General features: G+C 37.9%; 1 protein-coding gene across 14 annotated transcripts in view; it reads right to left on the reverse strand.

Moving 5' to 3' along the window:
- foxp1b (forkhead box P1b) overlaps positions 1 to 26,369 on the reverse strand; it is a 218,621-nt gene that overhangs the window by 41,648 nt on the left and 150,604 nt on the right. For 13 of the 14 annotated variants that reach the window (XM_067460212.1, XM_067460207.1, XM_067460206.1 and 10 more), the window contains one exon: positions 1,187 to 1,324. In XM_067460212.1, the coding sequence (XP_067316313.1) occupies positions 1,187 to 1,324 (138 nt within the window). Of the gene's footprint in view, positions 1 to 1,186; positions 1,325 to 9,871; positions 10,144 to 26,369 lie in introns of those variants that run through there. The other variant, XM_067460215.1, reaches the window with a different exon arrangement.

Consider the following 26,369-nt stretch of genomic DNA (forward strand, 5'->3'; position numbering starts at 1 on the left):
AAAGCAACAAATTGTAGGGCATTATAGAACTATAATTACTGATAATTATATCTCAAATTTTTTATTAGATGAGCCACATTTGGAGACCTTGCAAAATGTTTAAAATATGCTACAAGACCAACAAACTAACCTGTTGTATTCTTTTCTTTATTGTGATAATGAAAATAATAATAACTGTGTTGAAATATGCACTACATGTTGCTACAAGACTAACAGACTAATTAGATTGTTGCAAAACTAACTATAACTTATTATTAATAAATATAATTGTAATAATAAATTAATAATGGCATATTGCTGTTTTTACCATTGTATAATAGATTATATACTATTATATTAGATTACAACTATAAAACAGTACATTACATCTTAATATATTACATTCAAAATCAGTGAATGACATTAACTTTTTTTGCTCACCAGCCACTGTGTCTAGTGGTTTTCTAAAGTTACTAGCCACTCAGCATTTCACTGGCCACAATTGTGACATTGATACAATCAAAACCATACCAAAAACTGCTATATAGATTTTACTATTATTATAAATTGTACTAATAATTTTGCAGCGGGTATATTAGGCTGCTGACACTTTAAGACCTGACACATGGATCTGTTATACTGTTACAATGTTTATGTTCACTTAAAATAACTGACTGTGTATACGTGAATACTTGCAACATTATATGTATTTGACTGTTTAAGCGCAATAAGCAGTGAAAAAGAACTCAACTCAGTACTGAGTGTGTGTCGCTGTGAGAGAGATGAGAGACTGAGAAAGTACTGCTGGTATCGTGTATCTGCTGGAAATGAGTATTGGAAGCGTTTCAGTATATTTCAGATATGTAGCGAAATATCAATATTTCTGACAACACTACATTGCACTTGGTTTATTATTTTTAAGATGCATTTTTAAAAGACTACAATTGAAAAATGTATATATTATATATAAAATTGAACCTTTCAAAGTTGGCGGGTGTTAATGTAAAGCTCTGTTCCAAAATGTTTATTCAGATAATTAGTACATTTGATTATTTCTTGAACTCCACTTCACATCGGTGCATCATGAGGCAAGGATCCCTATGGATTATCGTTTTATTATTTAATTAGAATTCTGAATTCGGAGTAATATCTGAGACATTTAAACTGGAGGAATATATGGGGTATAAAACAGAACGAAGGCGAGTACCTGCTGTAACATCAGTGCTTGTTGTTGTTGCAGTAACAGCTGGAGCTGCTGGGGGCTCAGAACTTGGTGTTGGAGGATTTGCTGCATCTGCTGAGGAGTTATGACCTGTGGTGTCATCATAGCAACTGAAACTGGGACCTACACAAACAGAAAGAGGATGGACACATGAATACAATGACAACTGGATAAATCACACATACACTAAAGATAACGTGTCACATGTTCTTTCAGTAACTTGTCACCAGATGAATGTGCTATGAGATCAAGACCTGTTTCTTAGAAACCACCTGAGGAGCTTTCAGAACCAGTGATATGAGAACTGCACTGCACTGACTGATGGGAGACTGACACATGCAAAGAGAAAACCCATGCACACACAACACACACACAAACACACTTGAACAACCACAGAGCGTCCCCATCATCAAACGTCCCACTCCAGTGACAAGGCCACTGGCCATTATTCTGGAGTGCTGTCCATGTTTTGCTTGTGACTGTGTGAATACGTTTTTTATTTTCATTTTTTTTATGATTGTTTTCCCCCTCTTCATCAGCGTGAAGCGTCTTGTCCCTGCGATACTTCAATAAAATGGGTCACAACTCTCACGGTGTACTGTTTCGTTGTGTACATAAACTTAAAATCGCTGAATATCAATTAACATGAATGTAACCGTGTCATTGCAGGATGTGTTGTCGACGGTGTTCTTTGTTAGTTTGTCAAAAGTACAGGGGGAAAAAAATGTCCATCTCTAAAAAAATATACCAAAACAGCACATTAAAGGGCACACAAACAAGCTTTCGCAGAATAAAAAGGTGCACATATTATGGTCAAAAAAGAAAATGTCGTTTGATGACATTGAGAGGGTCCTCGTGCTGTTGACAGTCGTCTTTAATTAGAGGCTGTGTGAATACAGTACACGCGTGTCTCAGTGTCAGCCTTTCTCTATGATATGCCGTGCCATTAAAAGCTCCTTTGTGACATTGGGTGACAAACCACGTCTGTGCTGAACTTGATAGCGGCGGGCATTTGCAACTGTTAACATATCCCCAGCGTGTTTTAGCGAGCGTGTGCTAGATCGCAGATGTATGTCTCACATCTGCTCCTGATTGGCCAGACATTAAGGCGACAGTCTCCCTTCACCAAGGTTACCCCAATTGCGTCTGTGATTCAGAACCGCTGACACGCGTTCGAATTTGTCACATCTTGATGAATGTAATTGAGTCAGTCCCCTCTGTAAGGGGCGGGTTAACTTCCACATTGCCTAAATATCTAAATATAACAACAAAAAAACAACTTTTCCGAAATACTCTCACAAAGATGAGGTTGAATTTGTTATAAACTCATCACCAAAATAGATATGTGGTGCTCAAAATCAAAGTTGAACACATGAGCAGGCGTCCCAACACATGCTTGATATGTCTTAATATGCGGCCCATTTTTCACTTGGCTTAGCACACCATTTGCATAGGCTGCACCCCTTGATTTCTTCATTTCACAGTCATTATGCACTCATGTCCTTATTTCTCAGCGCCACTAATTTTGATGAACTATTCTGAAGGTCAGAGAGGCAGACGGGTGGGTGGTGAGACAATACGAGCTAAAACACAGACAACACCAGATGCACGTTTGTACAATTATACTTGACTATGAAGTCCTTGCCAATATGGCCAATTTATAATTGCCTATTTGGATGTTTAAGATTTTTTGTAACAATTGAAAGTGAAACAGATTTGAACTTAAATTTACTTCCAAATTTATTTTGATCAGACTTAAATATTTTAAATATTAAATATAAACACAAAATTTAAAAAATGAACTTTGCTGATTTGGAATATATTTTTGTGAATATATTTTTCTCTCTGTCTTTTTTTTTCATAATTCCAAATAAAGATTTACAACTTAAACATTTCAACTGTGCATTTATGAGTTTTTGTAAATTTCTGAAACAATGTTTGGTTTAAAATGAAAAAGAAGAAAATCTTAACTAAAATTACCAAACAAAAAGTCTACTAATATACTAAAATTTTTAATTGGTAACACTTTACAATAAGGTCTCATTCTTTAACAATACTTCTACAGCATTTATTAATCTTAGTGAATTTTCAGCATTTTTAATACATTATTAAAATAAAAAGTTGTATTATTAACATTAGTTAATTGAATTTGTATCAACTAACATTAACGAAGATTAACAAATGCTGTAACAAATGTATTCCTCATGGTTCATTCATCCTAGTAAACATTAACATACATAACATAACATACATTAACTAAATTATATTAACAAATGAGACCTTATTGTAAAGTGTTACCAATTTGTGTTTTTATATTTTTTTGTAAGGAGTGGAACTGTTCACGAAACCAATCAAAATGTTTAAATACATTTACTTTGTTCCGACCACCAAATAAAGCCTTTTAAACATCTGATGTAAAATTAAACGCTCAGTAAAAAACTAACAACTAAACATTTACTAACTTCTCAGGACACAACAAAGTACAATTCCATCCTGTTCCAATTAAACCCTTTATATCCACACCTCACAGACACACTGACACCAGCTTCACACCCTCATTTACTGCATGAATATGTGGTGTGTGTGTGTGTGTGTGTGCGACCACTTCTACCAAACCTCAGCCCTAGCGGAAAGGCTATTACAGCTCACATTTTACTGCCCATTACCACTGAGGTCATTAGTGGAGAGAGGGATGGGCCTCCTCTTAACCTATTGATCATTGTAACTACTAGCATTTAATCCGCTGGTGAATGAGCTGGAATCTCTTTAAGACAGGCCTGCCGCAGAAGAGAAGCACTTCAGCTGAAAAATATCATCCTGGCCACTATATCAGCAGCACTTAAGAGGAGTGAGGGATACTGCTGCTTACTGCTCAGAGCCCTTCCCTCTTCTCCTCTGGCCGTAATTGTGGAAGTGTGCAGAATGAAATTATTATTATGAATTGCGGTAAATGGCCATATCGCTTGATAAGAGGTGAGGAAAGAACAAATACATATTTCAAGCCGTCTCATAATGAAAGCGGTATGAGATAATGCATATATCTGGTTAAACGAGATAGAAGGAATTTTATGAATGCGTATTATAGCCGTCATGTGGACAGTTTTAAAGAGCACAAGACTTGTTTGCTAAGAAAAAGAGAGAAAGAATTATTATGAGAGAAGGAATGTGAGTAAAGTGGAGAAAGCTGACGGTTATGAATTGCACTAAGGAAAGGTGTAGGCCAGGTGTGAGTGTAGCACATTAACATACACACAGAAAGCGTAACATACTCAAACAGCTGCTATGTGACTGTAGGCAATGTGCTAGCGCAGACCTGCTGTCCACAGGCCCTTCCCAAACTACACACACACACACACACACACACACAAATACATCATATGCTATACACTCAACCTTCACATGCCAACACATGCAAACATGTGCAATGTGCAAAAATTGTGAGCGAGACACTTAGGCCGAGTTTCACTGACAGGGTTTAGATTAAGCCAGGATTAGGCCTTAGATCAGTTAGGACATTTAAGTAGCTTTTATAAACATGTCTTAGAAAAACATTACTGTTGTGCCTCTTGAGACAAAAACAAAGGCACTGACATAAAGTTGATTTCAGATAGGACAGCTCAAATATGCATTTTGTCTGCGGCAACTAATATTTGAAATTTTATATATAAACGTCAAGTAACTGTTGAATGTAATAAAAAAAAAGAAGCAATTTTACAAAACAGTAAACTGTAAATTTTGTATTTGTAAAATGTAAATTAGGTAAATGAAGAAAAAAAAGAAGATAAAAGATAAGCCAATAATAATTTTAAACATATTACGTAAAATAATAATAATAATAATAATAATATATATATATATATATATATATATATATATATATATATATATATATATATATATATATATATATATATATTTATATATATATATATATATATATATATATATATATATATATATATATATATATATATATATATTAATCACTTTGCCCCTTTAATCAAACATAAAAGTGCAAATATTTGTGGCTATTCAAAATAATTATTAAGTCTAATGCTACATTTATTAATCTTTTTTTTTTTTTTTTACTTTAAGGGGTTGAATCGCAAGGGATACACCAACAAAATGATGCCAGCTGGGAGATGGAGCGTACTGGACGCATCTGCGGATCCAGCTCATTTGAGACTGGCGCTTGAATCCACCGTCCAGTTCGTCTTCAGTCCATAACTATAAGCAGGAAACAGCATCCAAAAATATGGCCCTAACGAGGAAACATCTGACACACATCTGACGAACCTCAGAAACACTGATACTGACTTAATGAAAAACGATTTCTTCCTGAGAGAGCAAAATGTCATGCACGGAGAGAACAAGAGAAAGAGAGAGAGAGGCAATTAAGATGAAGAGTGAAGGGGGCAACTTCAATCAGAGCGTCTCATACACTGTACTGACCGCACGGAAACAGGTTGCAAAGAAAGAAAGAACGCAAAGAAAGAAAAAAAGGGCAAAAAAATAAAAATCAAATTTTAATGCCAGCTCCCCGGTGTCATCTTGTTTTGTCAGGACATCAAATAGAATTGATAAGTACAAAATAACAAGCCCTTGAGAAATCAGAGGAGGTTTGGTCTGTTTGAAGCCTCTTGGTTTACCTTGTCCGGAGATATAGGGAATAGCATTGTCCGTATTCTCATTTGGCATGGTGTGTTGTGGAATAAAAGTATTTCATACTACGTGCATGCTGTAAATATTATTTTGAATGCCAAATTTTCACTTCTGGATTAATTTTTTTGTTTTGTTCAAAATAAAAAACAAAAAAGGTAATAAACCAATATTTATTTTAATTTTATTTTTTTTGGCTAATATCAATGCATTTATGAAAACATGCATGTACTATTATTATTATTATTATGAAAGAAACTATGGCTGAAGCATAGATATATTCATCTCCCCAGCTGCTTCTGAATTGCATATAATTCCATTCCCTCTTCCTCGCTCTGGCTCTCGCGCAGCCCGTTTACAGTTCACATAAACAGGATAATCATAGTCACATTTTCTGCCCATTTACCGAGCAGATTCTGCGGGGGGAAAGCGGCCCATTCAAGGCAACTGTAAAAACAAAAATCCAGATTGCGCTTTAATTAACTTCTAAACCACAAACAAACAAGTTCTCAGCAGAGCTGGCCCGGTCTGCCGTAAAACAAACAAGCAGGGGCGAAAGAGAGCATGAGGTTCAGCTTTGCCTTTCCCACACTAACTCAACCCCACTGCAGGTGGGTGTCCCGAAGGGGTGGACCCTCAGTCCCGGGACCCTCTGAGCTGATGCTCGGGGGATACTCGCTTAATCTTGCACACATCATTAATGTGGCACGGGCATGTATTGTGTCTTGATGTGTTGCTGAGGGTTTGCCTGGGATTCGAGCAACAAAGATAAACACACAAACTAACCCAGATTACTGGGTTATTTCTCTCATCTCTCTGCATATTAGGACGCAAAAACTTCAACGAAAACCATCATATTTATAGTTTTATATTGAATATCCTGACCCTTGACATCTACTGTCTTCAAGTCCTCCTAGGAAGTGCCTACTTATGAGTTCAGAAATTACGACGTGCTGTGCGCTCAAGTGATTGTGGTCAGAATGAAATGCATGCTTTGGCAAAATTCACAGTTATTTCTTCCCGACAAAGACAGCTTTGTTTAGTTCTAGTACCACTAAATAAAAAGCAAAGGATGTGCATTAACTGAACTGTATAAACCATTTATTTACATTTAGAAGACATGCTTATCCAATGCAACTTACAAATGAGGAACATCACAAGCAATTTATCATAAACAATATATCAAATTAATATGAATATTAAAATGTTTTAATTAAATATTTATTGTTATGTTGCGACAAAGAATAATGAAACACCTTTATTCTCAAAGTTGAATTAAAAACTAGATTAAATTAGTAATATTTTTCTTTGCAAGCCATTCTAACTATTCTTCATCAACAGTTTACAACATGTTTTACAATTACAGTTTAAATATAAAAATCCAATTTTCTACCACCATGATTCTTTAACTAACATGCTCCCAAAAAAAGCAAGAGCTTCCCACTGGTAAATATGGCATTTTGGTGGATATCTTGTTAAAACAATCTTAGACATGATTGGGAACAATAATCATTTCTAACCTCAACTCAACCCCAGGTGACCCTTGACATGACTCTCCTCACACACACTAAAACAAGACAAAGCAAGACTGAACGTCTCCCGCTCAACTCAGTCTGACATGTGCCACTAAAAACAATGGTATCGACAAACTGCTTTCTAACCACTTTACACCTTTCCAGTACACCCTAACGCCCTTTCCTCCCTCCCACTATCCCTCTCTCCCTCGCTCTACTCATCCCGCTGATATGATTTATGGTTTACCAGCTCAGCGAGGTTACGCAACGTCGCGCATGCCTTCAGATGTGTTATTGGAGTCGGAGGAGATTTAATTAAGATCACAGTCGCACAAATCCCCCTCAAATTGAGAATTTACTCGAGACAATGGTCGTCACATCCTCGCACGGGAGAGGTCTCATTCTGCACAACGCCAAACGACAACAACGCTAATCCGTGTTTCCATGACATCACATGAAGGTTTGGGTAAATTGCGATTTGCGTTTTGATTGGCCACATCGCCAGGGTTGATTAACATTGAGTGGAAGATACTGTTAGCATGTGACAAGAGCTAATCTGCACAAAGACAAACAAGTTTATCTGTGTTGTAATTTGTGATATAGAATCAAAACTTTTTTCTAAGAAATATTTCTACGGAATATAATTTCTGTTCTGCCCTAAAATTAGTAAAAGGTTGCAGATGTGTGAGTCGAGGAAGAAGCTGCAACCTTTTTTGCTGTATATCATAAAATTGTCTTTCGGAGCAATTCGTCACTATGCTGCTCTTTCCTGAGAGGATGCTCACCTGGTGTGCTTTCTGGAAACAAGAGTAGGAGAAAAGGAAGAAGAAATGCATCCTTAGAAAAAATAATAATAATAAAGTTTTCTTTCTTTATCTTTTTCCTCTGTGGGATAATGAAGGGAAAAGACAACAGAAAAGAACAGCTGGCAATGGCGTGTCATCACCGAAGTATTCTCGATTCTTACCACATAATGTAGAGCAAGACGTGTGTGAAGACTGACCAGACCCCCCCCCCCCACACACACACACACAAAACTCTTTTTTCCTCTTTCTTGATGAAAAAAAAAACGTTCCTATGGGAAATATCTGTTCAACACACACACACACACACAGACACACACACACACACACACACACACACACACACACACACACACACACACACACACACACACACACACTTGTTCTTCAGTCTCACATAAACACACACATGTGAATATTCTCTCACACACCAACATTGTCGTCGCCACTAATACGCGTCGAGCGGTAGAAATGACAGGTGTTGGCAGGCTCACGGCCTGTCAGGGCACAACATAAATGTGGTTCGGCCCCAGCTAGAGCGGACCCTAATGCACTACTAATGAACAATAAATCAAGTCTGATTACAAACTGTCAGCCCAATCAGCTCTCACGCTTTCTAAACGAAGGGGCCCGGTGGTCACAGCTGTGCGGCATTACCCTCCGCGAGGCTCCCTGTTTAGCCTTTACTTTCCACACGTCCAGTCGTTAGCTCTCCCCATCCTCTCCTGCCATCCTCCTACCTCGGTTACCTCCAGTTCCAAACTTCACAATCATTCCATTCAAAATAATGACAATTAGAAACTGTGTCTATTGCATCTCAGCATTCAAACCATCAATAAAATATACTTGAAGATTAACAAATATATTCAACGAGCAATAGAAGAAAATAACAGCCCTCAAAACCAGCACAAGACAGTGTCAAAACTTTGCCGTAGTTTCAATGATCACACCACTGACATGTGCACGGTTACACTTGTGCATGCGCACGTACACACACACACACACACACACACACACACACACACACACACACACACACACACACACACACACACACACACAGACACACACACACACAGACACACACACAAATGAGGGCCCACGATACAAGAGTCAAATCAGAGTGTGTCCCTGCCCCTTTCTAAATGTGGGTAATCATGAATGGGAACAGAACCCCAACACACACATATCCACACATCCACACACACACACACACACACACACCTACAACATCAGTAAGCATTTATTTTCACAAGAATGCAATACAGAACAAAACAATCTAACTTAAAATATAATCAAATCCAACACTGCATTGCATATGCAGTCTAAAAACCATTTTTTTTTTCAAATGAAAAAAAAACTCCATAAGTTTCTGCATAACTATAAAAGTCTTCAAATAAAAACATATATGTGCAGCACAACTTAACATTTAACACAAGCTTCATATCAAAACCCTGCTCTTGAAAATTGCAAATGAGAGGAGAAGCTTCAACTATCAACTTGTTATCGTATCACAGTGTTTACACATCTCCTAACTAACCAGCATGATAGAAACTAATGCAAACAGCATGCAGAGAAATCAGCCTCTTTTCCTTTTCCCTTTCCCCTGGACGTAATGCATTGTAAAACTTTTCTATGGCAACAGAAACAGCTCTTTCACTAAAAAAATTACAGAATCAATCATATTGACAAACCTGACAAACTCCATTTGGCTGGCAGGGTAAACAGAGTGAAGCTGGGCCGTTTGGAGGATCGCGGAAGATGAGAAGACACGAGTCGCGGAGCGGAGAGGGAGAGAGAGCGAGAGGCAGAGAGAGGGAGAGAGAGAGAGAGAGAGGCGTTTACAGCGAGCGTGTGCGTGTGCTGCCGCGTCTCGAGCCTTTTTCCCGGGGATATGGACAGATTGCACGCGCAAGGTTGCTCCCTAGCTGACAAGATACAAAACTATCCAATCAACCACGCCCTTTCTCCACCAATCACAAGCAGCCCTCTAAACATAATCAATTCAAATGGGGACACAAGCAGCGGCAGGGGCCGCCGCAGGCCGTGTGTGTGTGTGTGTGTGTGTGTGTGTTTTGAGGGAGGGGGGCAGGTGAAGCAATGCCTTTGTGTGGGACCCTATTAAAAAAAGGAGAGCGAGAGAGGGGGGGGGGGAGAGAGAGAGAGAGAGAGAGAGAGAGAGAGAGAGAGAGAGAGAGAGAGAGAGAGAGAGAGAGAGAGAGAGAGAGAGAACAAAAAGAACCAAAACAAAACAAAAAGAAAAAAGCAGCACAGTTGATGGCTGTTAACCCTTTGACCCTGGTAAAGGTTTTGTCCGTGCTGGTGAAACAATGGAAGAGTGAAGAAAAGAAACCCTTAATTAAACAACAGATAAGAAAACACTATCTGAAAGAAAGAAAGAGAGCGAGAAATACAGACAGCATCTGCAAGTTGTTATTGTTCTTATAAAGTGGAATTGTTTATAGTAACACAAGCTCGGCCCTTCATCTTAATAAGAAAAAAAGGGCAGGATTTAGTGTTTTCTTTGATATTTTAAACTTAAAAGTTACAGTTATTTAGATGTAAAATAATAGATTTGTTTACATAATAATAATAATAATAATAGAATTAGAATTATTAGAATTATTAATTAGAATTATTAATTAGAATTATATTTATATAACATTTTTATGACAAATTCAAATTTTTTAGACACTTTAAAGTGTACATATTTATTCCATATGAACTTTAAATACTGAACAGACTGACACACTGACAGTGTGTGTGTGGGTTCAACTCACAGTCTAACTCCTGTCCAAATCCACTAATTTCCACAGCATAAAATAATACACACCGCGGCTCCACTTCTGCTGCAAACGGTTAGAACATAAGTGCTCAGAGCTAGCAAGTGATTAAAACATCACCACCTTCTCACACTTTTTTTATTATTAAAAAAGAGGGGGAAAACACAGAAAAGTTGCTTCGCCCTCTACTGGTAAAGTTTATATTACACAATCAAAACCCAAGGCTAAACTTACTGCCTTAGTCAATATATTTAAAAAGGTTTTTCAATAAGAATATTTGCATTTATATAAATAAAACCCTGTATGTAATAAAATATCATAGTAAGGCAAGGTAATAGTATTTTATATTTTTTCATTATGTTAATAACATATGAAAGATTCTAAACGTTTAACAAATCAAAATGAAACAGTACAGACATTATTTTAATAGCATCATAGTAATAAATCATGCCATGGTACTGTACATAAACGACAACACAAAATAATTATATTCACGTAGTAGAATTTGTTGCATGTACTGTCATAGTTTGTGGGACAGTAAAAAACTGTTTCTGTAGTCTATCGGAGACTGACTGTATTAATTACTGACCTAAAGAAATGAAGAGTTAAAAGTCTATACATGATGTACCTTAGTGAATAATTAAATACTTCATTGTTTCTCTGGCAAACCCTCTTAAAAGTGCGCACATAGACATGCGTATAAAACACACACATGCTCAAGCAAGGGCAAAAAAGTCAAGCAGCCGTGCAAGTATGCACACATAACGCATGCAGCTACTCATATGAACATACACGCACACACACACACTTGGCCGTACCCCCTCTCCCATGCCGTCTCCCCTGGGCAGAATGTCGGCATATTCTCAATAAAACACCTTCTTAGCAGTAATAGGCCACTGTTCTCATTTCACTGCTCCCAAAGGGCTCATGATAAATTTAGCAGACATACAGTTCAAGCCTCCTCCTCTTGTCTCTCTCGCTCGCTCTCTCTCCATCTATCTGTGCTGTGTTCGGGCCTGTACGCCATAATTACCCATACTCTTTCTATCCGAGCCGTCTAATAGATCTTGCTGTTTATTCACTCCATCACTTTGTGAGTCACAGAACCAACACTATTCATTTATGTCTTGTTACAGATAATTGGAAAGCACAGGTTGACTCCTTTGCAAGACTGACACACAAACAATAACGCGCTCCATCTCAGATCAGCGCTGCGGTTCCCCATATGACTGTCGGGGTGACACTGGGCCAACTGATCCCAGATAAGTGTTTGCTGGTAACATGCTTGAGTTTAGCATTTGAACCGCGCAGTCATACGAATCCTCTTGTGAAGAGTCATTACAAAACCACTACAGATGTGACGGGTTCTAGTACTACTACTATGACAAGATATTTTTGTTCAAAACCGTTCGTAGACCTTTTGTGCATCTAAATAAACTCATTAGTACGCTGTCCTGTGACTTAATGTAATCTGTTGTTTACTTAAACGGGTTGTAGCAGAACAGGTGTGATGTTAACAGAAAACAGCTGGTGCTGTGGGCAACAACCTTCGTTTTGAAGGAGCAAACACACACACACATCTTGAATGTCACATCTATTAATGAATGAGCAGAGACCAAACAGTCATCTCTGACCTCTGACTAGCATGACGGCAGCAGTTTCAGTACAGTATGTGTGGTGTTGATATTTGGCGCAGGTAATGAGGGAGCAGACGATCACTATTCACTACAGAAGCCGCAAACTCTGAAACGATTACATGTGTGCATTCAGCAATTTGCACTATGACAAAAGCTACTTATCCTGTTTGATTAATCCTGTGCTGTTACTTAGCGGAAAGTGTTCCACCATGGTCTGTGCTTCGCCTCGGCTTCAGTCAAAACATGAGCTTATGTGATGTTCAACATAAATGAAGTGGGTGGGGAAATGTTGTTTTCTTTATGTGCTATTGTGATTAATTCAGAACATGTCCTTTTTTTGAGTCAGACACTATTTTTGGAGGCATCATCAAAACATTTTGATCAGAGGAAAGAAAGAAAATCTTACGAAACAAATTACCTTATTTGAACAGTGAACTACTTGCTATAAAAATATATATGATAAATATTGAAATATGTAAAGGGTTATGGGGGATTAAACGGTTTGTTCACCAAAAAATTACAATTCTGTCATTAATTACTTACCCTCATGTCATTCGACACTCATACACAAACACAAATTAAGATATTTTTGTTGAAATTTGATTGCTCAGAAATGCCTCCATTGGCCACAATGACCCATAAAAGGTACTAAAGAAACGTCTCTCACTACAGTCATTCTACAATCATTTTATGAAGCAACAAGAATAATTTTTGTGCCTAAAAAAAACCTAAATAATGACTTATATAGTGATAAGCTTTGTAAAGCTTCCAACCGTTATGAATCAGTGTATTGAATCAGCGGTTCAGGTCACCAAAGTCATGTGATTTCAGCAGTTTGTCTGAATCATGAATTGATCTACTGATTCATAATGCTCAGAAACTTCAGGAAGAAGAGTTTTGTAATCGATCATCACTATACAAGTCGTTATTTAGTTGTTTTTTTTGCGCACAAAAAACTATTCTTGTCACTTCATAAAATTATTGTAGAACCACTGTAGTGAGATCGACGTTGTAACGTCTTTATTACCTTTTATGGGTCTTGAGAGAGGAAATGTCATCATGGCCACTGGAGGCCTTTCTGAGTCATCAGATTTCAACAAAAATATGTTAATTTGTGTTCTGAAGATGAACAGAGGTCTTACGGGTCTGGAATTTTTGGATGAACTAACTCTTTAATACCACAAATGGGTTGGACCCTGAAACAGAAACTGGCCAATATAGTATTGGAGGTTTCATACATGTGCAGCCTAGTGGCAAATCTTCACTGAATTTTCAATCCATCAGTAATAGCTGAGTGTGAAGGTTTAGCAAAGCAGCACAGCTGTAAATAAAATATTGCAATCTACACAACATAATGGGAGACAGAGTTCAAAAGAGGGCAAATTGTTGGTGCGCATCTCGCTGGTTCATCTGTGTTGTCCAGGGTGGACATGCCACCAAGTAGGATGAACCACATACAATAGGAGTAAGAGGAATATTTTTTTTTTTCCATCCAGAAAGAGAGGAAAAAAAGAGTTTGGTCGGGGGGTAATCTGGTCAGTCGTTTATGTGGCTGACCTCTTTCACACACGTCTTGCTCTACATTATGTGGTGAAAGGGACGTCCAGATACTAACCTGGTCAATATTCATGGTTGAGCTGCTTAAGCCAAACCTTTGGTCACTCGTGCCAATGCCAAATGTTGCCAAGTCTTGGGCTGTGGAAAATGTGAAACATGTTTTGTTCTCTGATGAGTCCACCTTTATATTGTCTTTCCCATATCTGTGGGAGTCACAGTGTGAAGAAGCCCCTAAGGAGGCACAACACCTGGACTGTTGCAGCTCAGAGTGAAGCATAGCAAATCATTTTGGAGGACCATGTGTTCCTAATGGTTCAAACATTGTACCCTGAAGAGGGTGCCGTGTATTAGCATGATAATGCACCAATACACTCAGCAAGACTTGTGAAAGAATGGTTTGATGAACATGAAAGTGAAGTTGAATATCTCACATGGCCTGCACAGTCTTCAGGTCTAAATATTTTTGAGCCAGTTTGGAGGAGCAAGCCAGAAAACATTTTCCTTCATCAGCATCACATTTTGACATGGCTGTGTGGCTCAATATTTCTCTGGGACTAGCAGAAGCAGATCCTTTAAGTCACGCAAGTTGCGAGGTGGGGCCTCCGTGGATCGGACTTGTTTGTTTAGCACATCCCACAGATGCTCAAGTGAATTGAGATCTGGGGAATTTGGAGGCCAGGTCAACACCTCAAACTCGTTGCTGTGCTCCTCAAACCATTTCTGATAAATTTTTGCTTTGTTTTAGCCACCAGGTAATACCATTTCCATGAATGGGTGTACATGGTCTACAACAATGCTTAGTTAAGGGATAAGTGTCAAAGTAACATCCACATGGATGACATGACCCAAGGTTTCCCAGCAGAACATTGCCCAAAGCATAACATTGCTTCCACTAGCTTGCCTTCTTTCCCATAGTGCATCCTGGTGCCATGTGTTCCACAGATAAGCGACGCACACGCACCTGGCCATCCACGTGATGTAAAAGAAAACTTGATTTACCAGACGAGGCCATCTTCTTTCATTGCTCTGTGGTGGAGTCCTGATGTTTACATGTCTACTGTTGGTGCTTTCGCGGTGGACAGGGCTCAGCATGGGCACCCTGACTGGTCTGAGACTATGCAGCCCCATACGCAATAAACTACGATACATTGTGTATTCTGACACCTTTCTATCAGAACCAGCATTAAATTATTGAGCAATTTGAGCTACAGAAGCTCATCTGTTTGATCAGACCACATGGGCCAGCCTTCGCTCCCCACGTGCATCAGTGAGCCTTGGCCGCCCATGACCCTGTCGCCAGTTCACAAGTGCTTCTTTGGAGCACTTTTGATAGAAACTGACCCCTGCAGACCAGGAAAACCCCACAAGAGCTGCTCTGACACCGTTGTCTAGCCATCACAATTTGGCCCTTGTCAAACTTGCTTAAATCCCGACGCCTTCCCATTTTTCCTGTTTCTAACTTTGAGGACAAAATGTTCACTTGCTGCCTAACATATCCACCCACTAACAGGCGTCGTGATGAAGAGATGATCAGTGTTATTCACTTCACCTGTCCAAAAAAGCAGTCTCTCAAAAATAAAGTCAAATATTTCTGTTAAAATATTTAAACATCTCTCAAAAATAAAGTCAAATATTTCTGTTAAAATATTTAAACATTTAATTTATTCCTGTGATTATTCTAACATTCTGATCTGGTGCTCAAGAAATATTTTTTTATTATCATCAGTGTTGAAAACAATCATGCTGCTTAAAAACGTAATACATTTTCTTTCAGGGTTCTATGATGAAAAGAAAGTAATAACATAATAATAACATATCAAAATAACAGCATTTATTTGAAATAGATTTTTTTGTAACTAAGTCTTTACTGTCAAATTGAATCTATTAAATATGTCCTTGCAAAATAAAAGTATTAATTTCTAAATTATTAATAAATTAAATTAAATTAAATTAGAAAAAATAAAATTTTGAATTTCAAATGATCAAATTGTTTATATTTTTTAAAATAAATATAATTTATATTTTAATCTTAAATGACACAACACAAATAAAATAACTACGGTATGGAATCTATATAATATTCTCATATATTCTAACATTGTCGGAGATCAAAGAAAACATTTACAGGCATGCTAAATAAGTGTCAGACAAACGCAAGCCAACATCCAGTGAACATCTTTGCTTTACCAAACTCAGTCGACCTTTCCAAACAAAGCAGCACTAGGCCACAGCAGGGTATTTCAACATCTGTAATAAATATAATCCAACACCATATGTGTTTTGTCTATTCTTAATGACAATTTTAAAACTTTAGAAAAAATACAAAAAAGAGCGTGAGAGAGAAACAACTCTATTAAAAGCAGTTAAACATACACACGCTGATCACAGTAGCCATATTCCTCTGTCCCAAGCATCTCATGCTAACCGCTGACAACTGTCAGTTCTCCAGTGAACCCACAGGCCGTCAGATGTGGCTTCACACAAGACTTCACCGAGCTTCTCATATAGCTGTTAGTGTTTTGGAGTCTCAATTACAACATATGCATCTCTCCATAAACTCCCCGCAGGACGAATGAATCAGTCCTAGCAAAACGGACCACACATCTGCATACCGTGGCGAAAAACGAACTAAAAGATGGAAAGAATTGAGGGATGAGGAGAGAAGGGGAGGAGACAAGAAGAAGGGGCTGGCGGGCGGCTCGGGGGGAGAAAAGAAACATGACTGAAGTGAAAAGGTCTCCAAAATGGCACTGTTGCTTTAAGGGTTGGCGCTCGGAGTTGATGCGACAGCAATCTGATGGTTGGACGTTACTCACTGGCTGGGCCAGACGGTCTGGAAAAAAGCGTGATGACCTCATCGTGACAGCATCATCCAAACCTGTTTCTCATCTACACATTACACATAATGCATTCTTACAATATGACTAGAAAAAACAAACGCTGAAGAGAACAGGAATGATACGTGGCTACAGCCGCAGATGGAGGAATGAGAAATACGTCTTCTGAGGACCTTCAGAGCGGAAAAAAGCAGCAAACGGTTATGACTTAAAAGGAATAGTTTGCCTTAAAAAGACAATTCAGTCTTCATTTATACTTACCCTCATGCTGCCAAACCTACACGACTTTCTTTCTTGTTTGAGACAGAAAGTGTGACTTTTTGAAGAATATCTTGACTTTTCTGTTCTGTTGTCTGATTCTAGTATTCAGATAGATAGTGAGAAAAAGGAATTCACACTATATAAACAAATAAGACAAAGTAAATGATCTTTGGTCTTCCAGCAATTACATATGTAACATCAGTGACTGAACATAACATTCAGATTGAACAAGGATCCTCTTATAAATAACTTGGGTGTCTATGTGGATGCATCTTTATTCTCCAGTGCACATACAGATATGTTTGTTGCAAGGGATAAAAACATATTTGGAGCAAACAAACAGAAACAGTGCAATATAGAACATGTGCATAGATGGTGTAGGTCATGCTATTTAACTTAAAGGTTGATTTTCTTGACTGCTACGTTTGCTCAAAGACTGTGGGCCAAATGCTTGAGTCATGTTTTCAAGATGCTTACATTTAAAAGATGTTGTCTCTGGCAGGCAAAATTATGTCTGACCTTTCTCATATTCTATATGGGAAATATCAGCTTTTGCAATCAAACAGAAGACTTTTAGTTTCATATGCATGAATAAACAGATTACAGAAATCTTTTGTTCACCAGTCTCAATTAAATCAGAGTTACAGCCAGTTATGAATGTATGTATTGTTATTAGTATTAATGGTGTTTATTGTATTGTAATGTACTGTACTAATGCGAGACAGTGAACGCTGTGGGGGGGGGGTATTCAAGACGATTTTTAGATGAAATTCCAACAAAAGTGAAATGGGGATGAAATAGTGGGGCTGTCACAACTACAAAATGACAAAAAAATGTATAATAAAAAGCAGTCCATATTATACGGCTTCTGTGCTATATAGTCTTCTGAAGCCATTCGATTGCTTTGTTTGAGGAACAGAACAACATTTATTTTGACATCTGCCCAAGCTCTCACTGTGTTGTTCACGAGAGATCATAAGAGATGTAGCAACATCCAAATCTTAAATCAAGTCAATAAAACAGTTGAATCAATTGATTTACTTAAAACGCTTGTTGTGTTCTACATCTTTGATTAAAAGCATCTGCTAAATTAATAAATGTAAATTAAGTACTGTAAATGACTCAATTCACAAAACTGGTCTAAATAATTTGTTTATGAATCATATAGATTTGGTTCTCAATGGTCTTGCACACAGAGGTAAACAGAATTTTTGGGAAATCAATGAGAAATGATGTCAAACAAAGCTAATGAATGGCAAAACAAAAAAATCTTCAGAAGATTTGTAATATAGCGCACGAGTTCTATGGACTCATTTTTGATACTTTGGTGCTTTTGTGATACTTTTTTGTGCTTCATTATCCATTATATGATTCAAAATGTCTTTTCTTCATGAAAGAAAAATAGTCAGCAAGGATGCATTTAATTGATCATAAATGAAAGTAAGGGTTAGGGGTTATGTTTCTGTTTCAAATTAATGCTTTTCTTCTGAGCTTCTATTCAGCAAAAAATCCTGAGAAAAATATATCATGGTTTTCACAAAAGCACCACAACCATTTTCAACATTGATAGTAATCAAAAGTGTTACTTAAGAAAAAGAAAAAATAATAATATTAGAATGAATTCTGAAAGATTGTGTGACACTGAAGACTGCAGTAATGGCAGTCTCATTCTAATTTTTAATAAAAATAAAATAAATAAATAAAAGTCTATTTTTCCCCACATTTATTTTAAATTCTTACTAACCCCCAACGCCCCTTACTTAACCTCCCCTACATGCTGACATTATCAAAGCCTCATTGTCACCTCCAGAGCAGAGTAGGGGTTGACAGACTCCACAGCCTCACGTCGGGCTTCTCGTGGCTGAGCTGGGCTCTATGCTGTGCTGGGTTTGTCTGTAAGATCGGCTGAAAGCTCTGGCCGAGCTCCAGCGAGCCCCAGCACACCACACTGCTAATGAGTTACAGATTGTTGCACTGTGGTATACATGTTTCAGGACAATGCCATGGGTCTGCACCAAAAAAAATGGTAGTTCAAAAAAGACTGGAGAAAAGAAAGAGGGTATTAGTGAAGGAGAGCCAAGGCCTGACTTCTGCACTGTGTCATGTAGCACTTTATGAAGACAAGGGATTGCAGTCTGTCTGTGCGTGTGTGTGTGTGTGTGTGTGTGTGTGTGTGTGTGTGTGTGTGTGTGTGTGTGTGTGTGTGTGTGTGTGTGTGTGTGTGTGTGTGTGTGTGTGTGTGTAGGGGGGTGCGTGTGGGCCCTTCATCGTTTGTTAAAGTGAGAGGACATTATCGCTTGACCTCCACTTGCCCTCCCAACGACTGCATATGATCATGAAAGAAAGGCAAAGAGAGACAGAAGGGAAAAGATTGTGCAAAACAGCTCTACTGATTACTTCCTGTGTCATCATCAAAACACACACACAACATTTGTTTTTGACCATTGAGAATCCTGAGATCAGGGTCAACAATAAATTGCCAAAGGTGAGTCAATTAAACAATAATTACATAAATATAAATATTTTAAACTACATAATTTTAAACCAACATTCTGACTAGCAATCTCTCTCTCTCTCTCTCTCTCTCTCTCTCTCTCTCTCTCTCTCTCTCTCTCTCTCTCTCTCTCTCTCTCTCTCTCTCTCTCATGTTGAGTGGTTGCCAGGGTGTTGCTATACAGTTGCTAAGATGCTCTGAATGTCGGTTTCTATGAGGCTGCTACAGAGTTCTGGGTGGTTTCTAGGGCATTGTCTTTTGAGTTGCAAAGAACACTGTGTAGTCTTCTACAGTGATCCGAATTGTTGCTTACTGGCCTAAATATCTATAACATTCAGATTCCTAGAAATGTTCCTCCTTCACTGAAAGTCTATGAGATATTCCAAACATTTTAGAGTCAACCTGACAAAAACAGTCAGACAGCTTAGATAACTAATACCACACTTCACGACAAGTGCATTCGCGAAAGCTCCCTCATCATTGTGTTTTTGGTACAGCAACAAACTCCTCCAGATGATTCGCACATGTTTGGAAGATACTAACTCGTTTCCACCAAAAATAAGCGAACAGACCAGCTGATCTCAACAAGCGTCAACACTGTCCAAGCAAACAAACAACCTCTCTTTTCAACAACCCTCCTCTTTTGACACTACGTTTGATTTGCTACATCTTCTCGTCAACTGGAGCGTGAACGGCAAAAGTTTGCGCTCAAGCTGCCTTTAACGGCTAAAGTTCACAAGGGCATGAGAATAGGCATTTACATTGTGCAATGATCAAATAAACCACAACATGCATAGTACGGGCATTATGCTAGCTTTAATCCTCCATAGGTGGCAACGCAGAGTTAACCACACCTGCTTTCACAGCATTGCCGCAAATAATCCTCACTCCTTTTTTGGTCTTTTTATTTTTTATTTTCCCTCCATTCCATGGAGAGGGTGGACTATCAAGGAAGGTCCGCAAGTGTTGTTCCTAATTACCTATTTCTCCACTCCTGATCCTGTGGCGGGCATAATTAGTTACCTGGGGCTGCAATCCAATTTGAAGTGATGACAAGAAAGCGATCCATGAAAAAGTAATAAGTTAAATCCAATTTCAGACTGCCTCTAATTAAATGCACATGGAACTAATGACTCAAGCCCTACCATTTCAGTGATAACCGTAATTAGCAAGGAGGGAGTTGCACTCTCTCGATCTTCCTCTCTCTCTCTCTCTTTCTCTTGTTGACTCTCTCTCTTCTCTGCTGTAGGTGTAAAGTGGTAAAGTGGCATGGACTCTTAATTACACGTGTCATTTTGTCTGTGATTTACTCACGTTTTTCTGATCAGCCGAGTGTGTTTAGCCTCTGCTCCGGTCTGTCACTACACCAGATGTTTATGGTGTTCTACGTTGTGTGTCATATTAATAAAGATTTTTTTCCCCCATTTCATTTTTTAAAAATCTCCTAGTATGACTAATGAAGAAATATAAGACATATTGTCTGTTAATCGTCCAGTATCCAATGCGCTACTTAAGACGCCCATCGATTAATAAAGGTTCCCATGAGTTTACTGCCATACCCTGTGTTCCCTATTAGCCCAACAGTTAACAATTAGTGTGCTACAATTACGTTTCTCACTGCTGACCAAAATAAATAATGTGCAAACACTTAAATCTTAAAAGTCTTAGGTGGACGGTGATTGAAATGCTGAATTGGTGAGAAAACTGTCACAAATCAAATTAAAACGCTCTAAAGTAAGGAAAGCAAATTGATGCTGGCTTTTGGCGCCTCGCTACAGCAATAACACCTAATAGAGATCAGCATCTAATGATAGATAGATCACACAAGACTTCAAGAGCTCGGATAGGTGCTCGGATAATATAATGAGCTAAAGACTTATTGGACGGTACGAAGGAGAGCAAAAGGCTCTGTCCGGGATAGCATACTATTTCTGAAGTATATAATGTGCATACTGTGCATAGTCAAAAATAGTAACTATATGCAAAGAACGAATGTGCCAAAATGGTCAGTGTACAACAAAGCGCATCCCACAATGCATTGTGTTCAACAATTTCACCACTTGATTTAAATTGTCCACATTAAGCAGTACAGTGCATACATACTAAAAAACAAATGGCAAGTAGTATACATTATTTATTTAGCAGTATGCAGTACACTAGGATTCCATTCTGAACACAGTCATAGAAAGACAGAAGAGAGCATGAGGGTGGAAGACAAAAACACACATGCTTTCTTTTTCACTGGTGTGAGTGACAGGTTGGCCATGCTTCTCTGTATACATTAATAAATTAGAATTTTAATTTCGTCTTTGTGTGCTGAGGCTGGTCTGCTCCTTCTCCACTTACTAACAGTCCGGATAGTGGAATCTGCCGGCCACTGACCCCTCCGCCTGATGAGTAAAGCGGTTTAGCTTGATCCTTTCAACTTTATCTCAATTCTGGCAAATTCACACAGAACCTAAAGGTCATAGATACCGTATTTCTTCCCTTGTGATTTATTTCCAGTAATATCTACACGTTCTTTTAGACTACATGGCATGATACTGATATGCCACAAACTCGAGGCTACATGATTTGGGCGATAAAAAAATCTTATTGCATTTTTTTTCCTGATAAAAATTGTGAATACACTATAATTGTGATGACTATAATAAGAAATATAACTGTTGTAATATTTCAAAGTATAATAAAATGAGCATTTTAAAATACCAATACTATTAATAATTAAAGTTTTTATTATACAGTGCAACAGTAGGGATGCACAATATATCAGCAACATATCGTTATCAACCGATAAATGATCATTTTTGAAGTTATCATTATCGGTACAATAAGAAAATTCGACCGATACATTCAGACCTATAGATAATGTATTGTTTCCTTCAGCTGAGGCAGACACGCTGTCCACAATGATGGGTTTGAATTGCTTAAAATATGTTTGGAATCACTTCAAAAAGGAAAATACAGTTATGTGCTATGTGCAGCATGTCTGACATATAGGCTACATAAAATTAGCCTGACAAGCCAGACCCACATCAAGATGTTTGGTCTGGGAACTCTCAGGGCTTAATCCGAGGGGCGGGATAAACGGTTTTCTTTCAAACTCCCTCTGCACACAATTGGATAAAGCTACAACCAACCAAAGCAACATGAAGCGGAACTTTTTAAGAATGACTTCAGTGCCGTTCTTTGTTCTTTTCAGAGAAAAGCTCAACTCCAAGTCTTCCAGAGTCACGGTCAAAGCTGATTAAAAAGACTGAAGTTTGCCGATTTCAGTGTTTACTAGAAGCACACAAGTGCAACTCTGCCTTCATTATGTTAAGCCCCGCCCACCGACTCTATACACGATGTGATTGGCCTGACCAGAGTTTGGTTTTTACAGCTCAGAAGTGTATTGAGTTGCTAGACAACATTTGCGGCAGATTAGATTTGCTATCGCTAGGTTGCATCTAGATTTCTAGGCTAAAATAAAACTGCAAGGAAAACATATTGTAAAAGAATGTTTCCAATAGTTTGTTTAGGGAAGAGCACTTCCACGGAGTTACCTTTATGACAAGCACAGTCAAATTTGCTTGTGCATTCGCAGCATTTTGTGCCATTGTAAGTTGTAATATTATAGTTATTCTGTGTATATAATCTCATATAGGATACATTTTGTTGAGTTAACTAACGATGCAGTAAAGCGCTTCATTGTATCGGTCTTTAGCTTCAGCACATGCATTTCAAACATAAATGCACAGCATTAATAACTACTGGGACTGTCATATACATGTAATGAGATCATTCATTTAATAAGAAGTTGTGAATTCACTGGGTTTAGTTGTGTTTCAGCACGCTGTTGTGGGAAGAGCACGTCAACAACGTATTCTGACCAGCACAGTCAAGTTTACTTGTGAATTTGCTTAATTTTAAGCATAAGTCGTAATATTACGTTTATGTAGTATAAACATCTGCTTAATCTCATATAGGATGCGTTTTGGTGAATTAATAATAACCCGCAGCGCTTCATTGTACTGGTAGTAATCTTCCGTGTCAACATGCTCTCAAACAGGGGCAGAGCATCCACAGGAGTTATGGGCCCTCACCTGTTCGTGATCTTGTGCAAATATAAGTTGTAACATTTATTTTGTATAAATATCTGATATTTCTCAAATATGATGTGTTTAGTTGTTAATTAAACTTCTTAGTGCTTCAGTTTATGGTTGTTCATTCTATTCAGCTTCAGAGCATACTCTCAAAAGCAACAAATGTGTTTACTATTACTGTAATATTAAAACATTTTAAAAACATGAAGCAATAACGTTTTAATAACTAGAACTTTTATTGTTCTTGTATTATTTTCATCATCAATATGGTTTGATTAAAACCATTTCCTTATTGTCTGTGCATAGGCTATTTTAAGCATGGCACATGCATTTTGATTCTTTATATGCAGCCTAAGTAATGCTGTCCAATAACTTGTTTGCATTATTTAGGTATTTTATTTTTTGTTAGGTAATATCATTTTTGGTAATATTCTACAAATAAGGTCTCATTTGTTAATGCATTAACTAAAACAAACAGAAAAATGTTTAATGTTCGAAATACAATGTTTGTGTTTATTAACAGTCCATTCACAGTGCATTACCTAATTTTAACAGACACAACTTTGAATATGAAAATGTTGAGATTAACATGAACTAAGATTAATAAATCTGGTAGAAGCATTGTTCATTCATTGTTGATTAAATAATGCTATAAAAAATGAAACCTTACTGTAAAGTGTTACCATTTGTAATGTTTATAAAGTAAGTTGGTCATAGTAGGAGTGTAACATTTCATTTGAAAAGTGAAGGAATCTTAAACTGGTTGAAATACTGTACTGTATATACTGCTATTGTACTGTATAGGTTTGATTCATGTTGAACTGTATGGGACATGGCTTTTAATAATGAGCCTTTTGTTTTTGTAATAAGGTTCTCAAAGTTTATTGAAATTTGCATTTAGATTTAAAGGACAATATATTGGTTATCGGGTTTCAAGTATAAAGAATTACCGTATCGGCCAAAATATTAATATCGGTGCATCCCTACTAAAATGTATAGTTGCCCTAATTTCATCAATTTCACATGTTAAATCATCAAGCTTTTATATAGTCAGAAAACCAAAGCTTCTCTTTTGTTGATAACAGCCAATTTATAAGAGCTTCTCATTACAAGTTTGAGTTGGTTGGCACAAGTTGCATGTTCCCAAATGCAGCAACCCAAACTCAGAGCAGATGCAAAAATGAGTTTGAGTGGAGTAGCATTTCCTGTGATCCTCTGTGAGACACTGAAAACACTGGGTCATGAGCTGCTATCGTGTAAAAGAACACAGTTCCACGCTTCACTCTGAAACATGCAGCGCATATTTCCATTAAATTGATTCAAAGCCTTTGCAATTTGATAATTGCACTAGGACTTGTTGCAATGTTGGATTTATTTTGATTAATCGTGCAACCCTGCCACAACAACTCAGTAAAAAATAGTTGTGATTAAAATGTGAGTGGTCCTTGCCTGCTCAAAACTTGCATCATGATTCTAGAGTGTTGCTATGTGGTTGCTATTGTTTTTTTTAGCATGTTGCTATGTTGTGTTTTGGGAGAAGAAAGCCAACCTCAATCCCTTTGATGTCCAAGTCACTCATTCAATGCAAGTCCAAGATGTTTTCCCTCATTTTCCTTAATCTAAATGCTTAGAAAATGTATGATTCATTAGCAAGTACCGCTAAAAAGCCTTCCTATATAGTGACTGCACACAAACAGACTCACTCAAAGCAGGGATATGCGTTAATTAACAAATATGCCCCTTGGTCTCCTGCGATTCCACCACGAAACAAACAACATCCACCTTGCTCAAACAAAGATAAGGATCTGAGCGAGAATGATCTCAAATAAACGTAAATATTGCATCAGACACGGCTAGCTGCTCTCTTTTAAAGGGGCGCGGATGGGGAAATGAAAAGGGCCGGATTTGCTTTGCATCACAAAGGATAGGCAAATAGAAAGCCCGGAGGCTGAGACAGGAGCCAGGGCTGCTCCTGGGCGCCCCCTTTAACTGCTGATGACAAAAGTAAGTGTGAAATCAGAGAGAAAGAGGCAGAGAGAGAAAATGCCATACTTACTGTACCTCTATTAAATAAGCTGATGTTGTTTGCTCTTCACACTTGAGCACACGTTAGATGTCCATGCACTCATAACATGCTAAAACTGACAGGATGTCATTGTGCGTGATTTGTTAGATTACTGTGAATGATGAAAGAACACTACGCTAATGTGCTTCCAGCTCTTCAGCCCTGTCTTCCTTAATTTCCTGTTTGTCAAGCTTTGACAGGTACATGTTGTACCACCAACTGTAAATATAGATGTAAACAAATAATGCCTGATCTCTCTCTCACACACACACACACACACACACACACACACACACACACACACACACACACACACACACACACACACACACACACACACACACACACACACACACACACACACTTATGTCAGCACCTGTACTGTTCTACAAGAACCCCCCACCCCACCCCACACAAATTAGATAAGATGGAGTGGAGATCTTCATGTCTCTAAGTTATTGCTCACCTAATTC

The sequence above is a fragment of the Pseudorasbora parva genome, chromosome 12 (assembly GCF_024679245.1).
Source record: "Pseudorasbora parva isolate DD20220531a chromosome 12, ASM2467924v1, whole genome shotgun sequence".
Classification (NCBI taxonomy): Eukaryota; Metazoa; Chordata; class Actinopteri; order Cypriniformes; family Gobionidae; genus Pseudorasbora; species Pseudorasbora parva.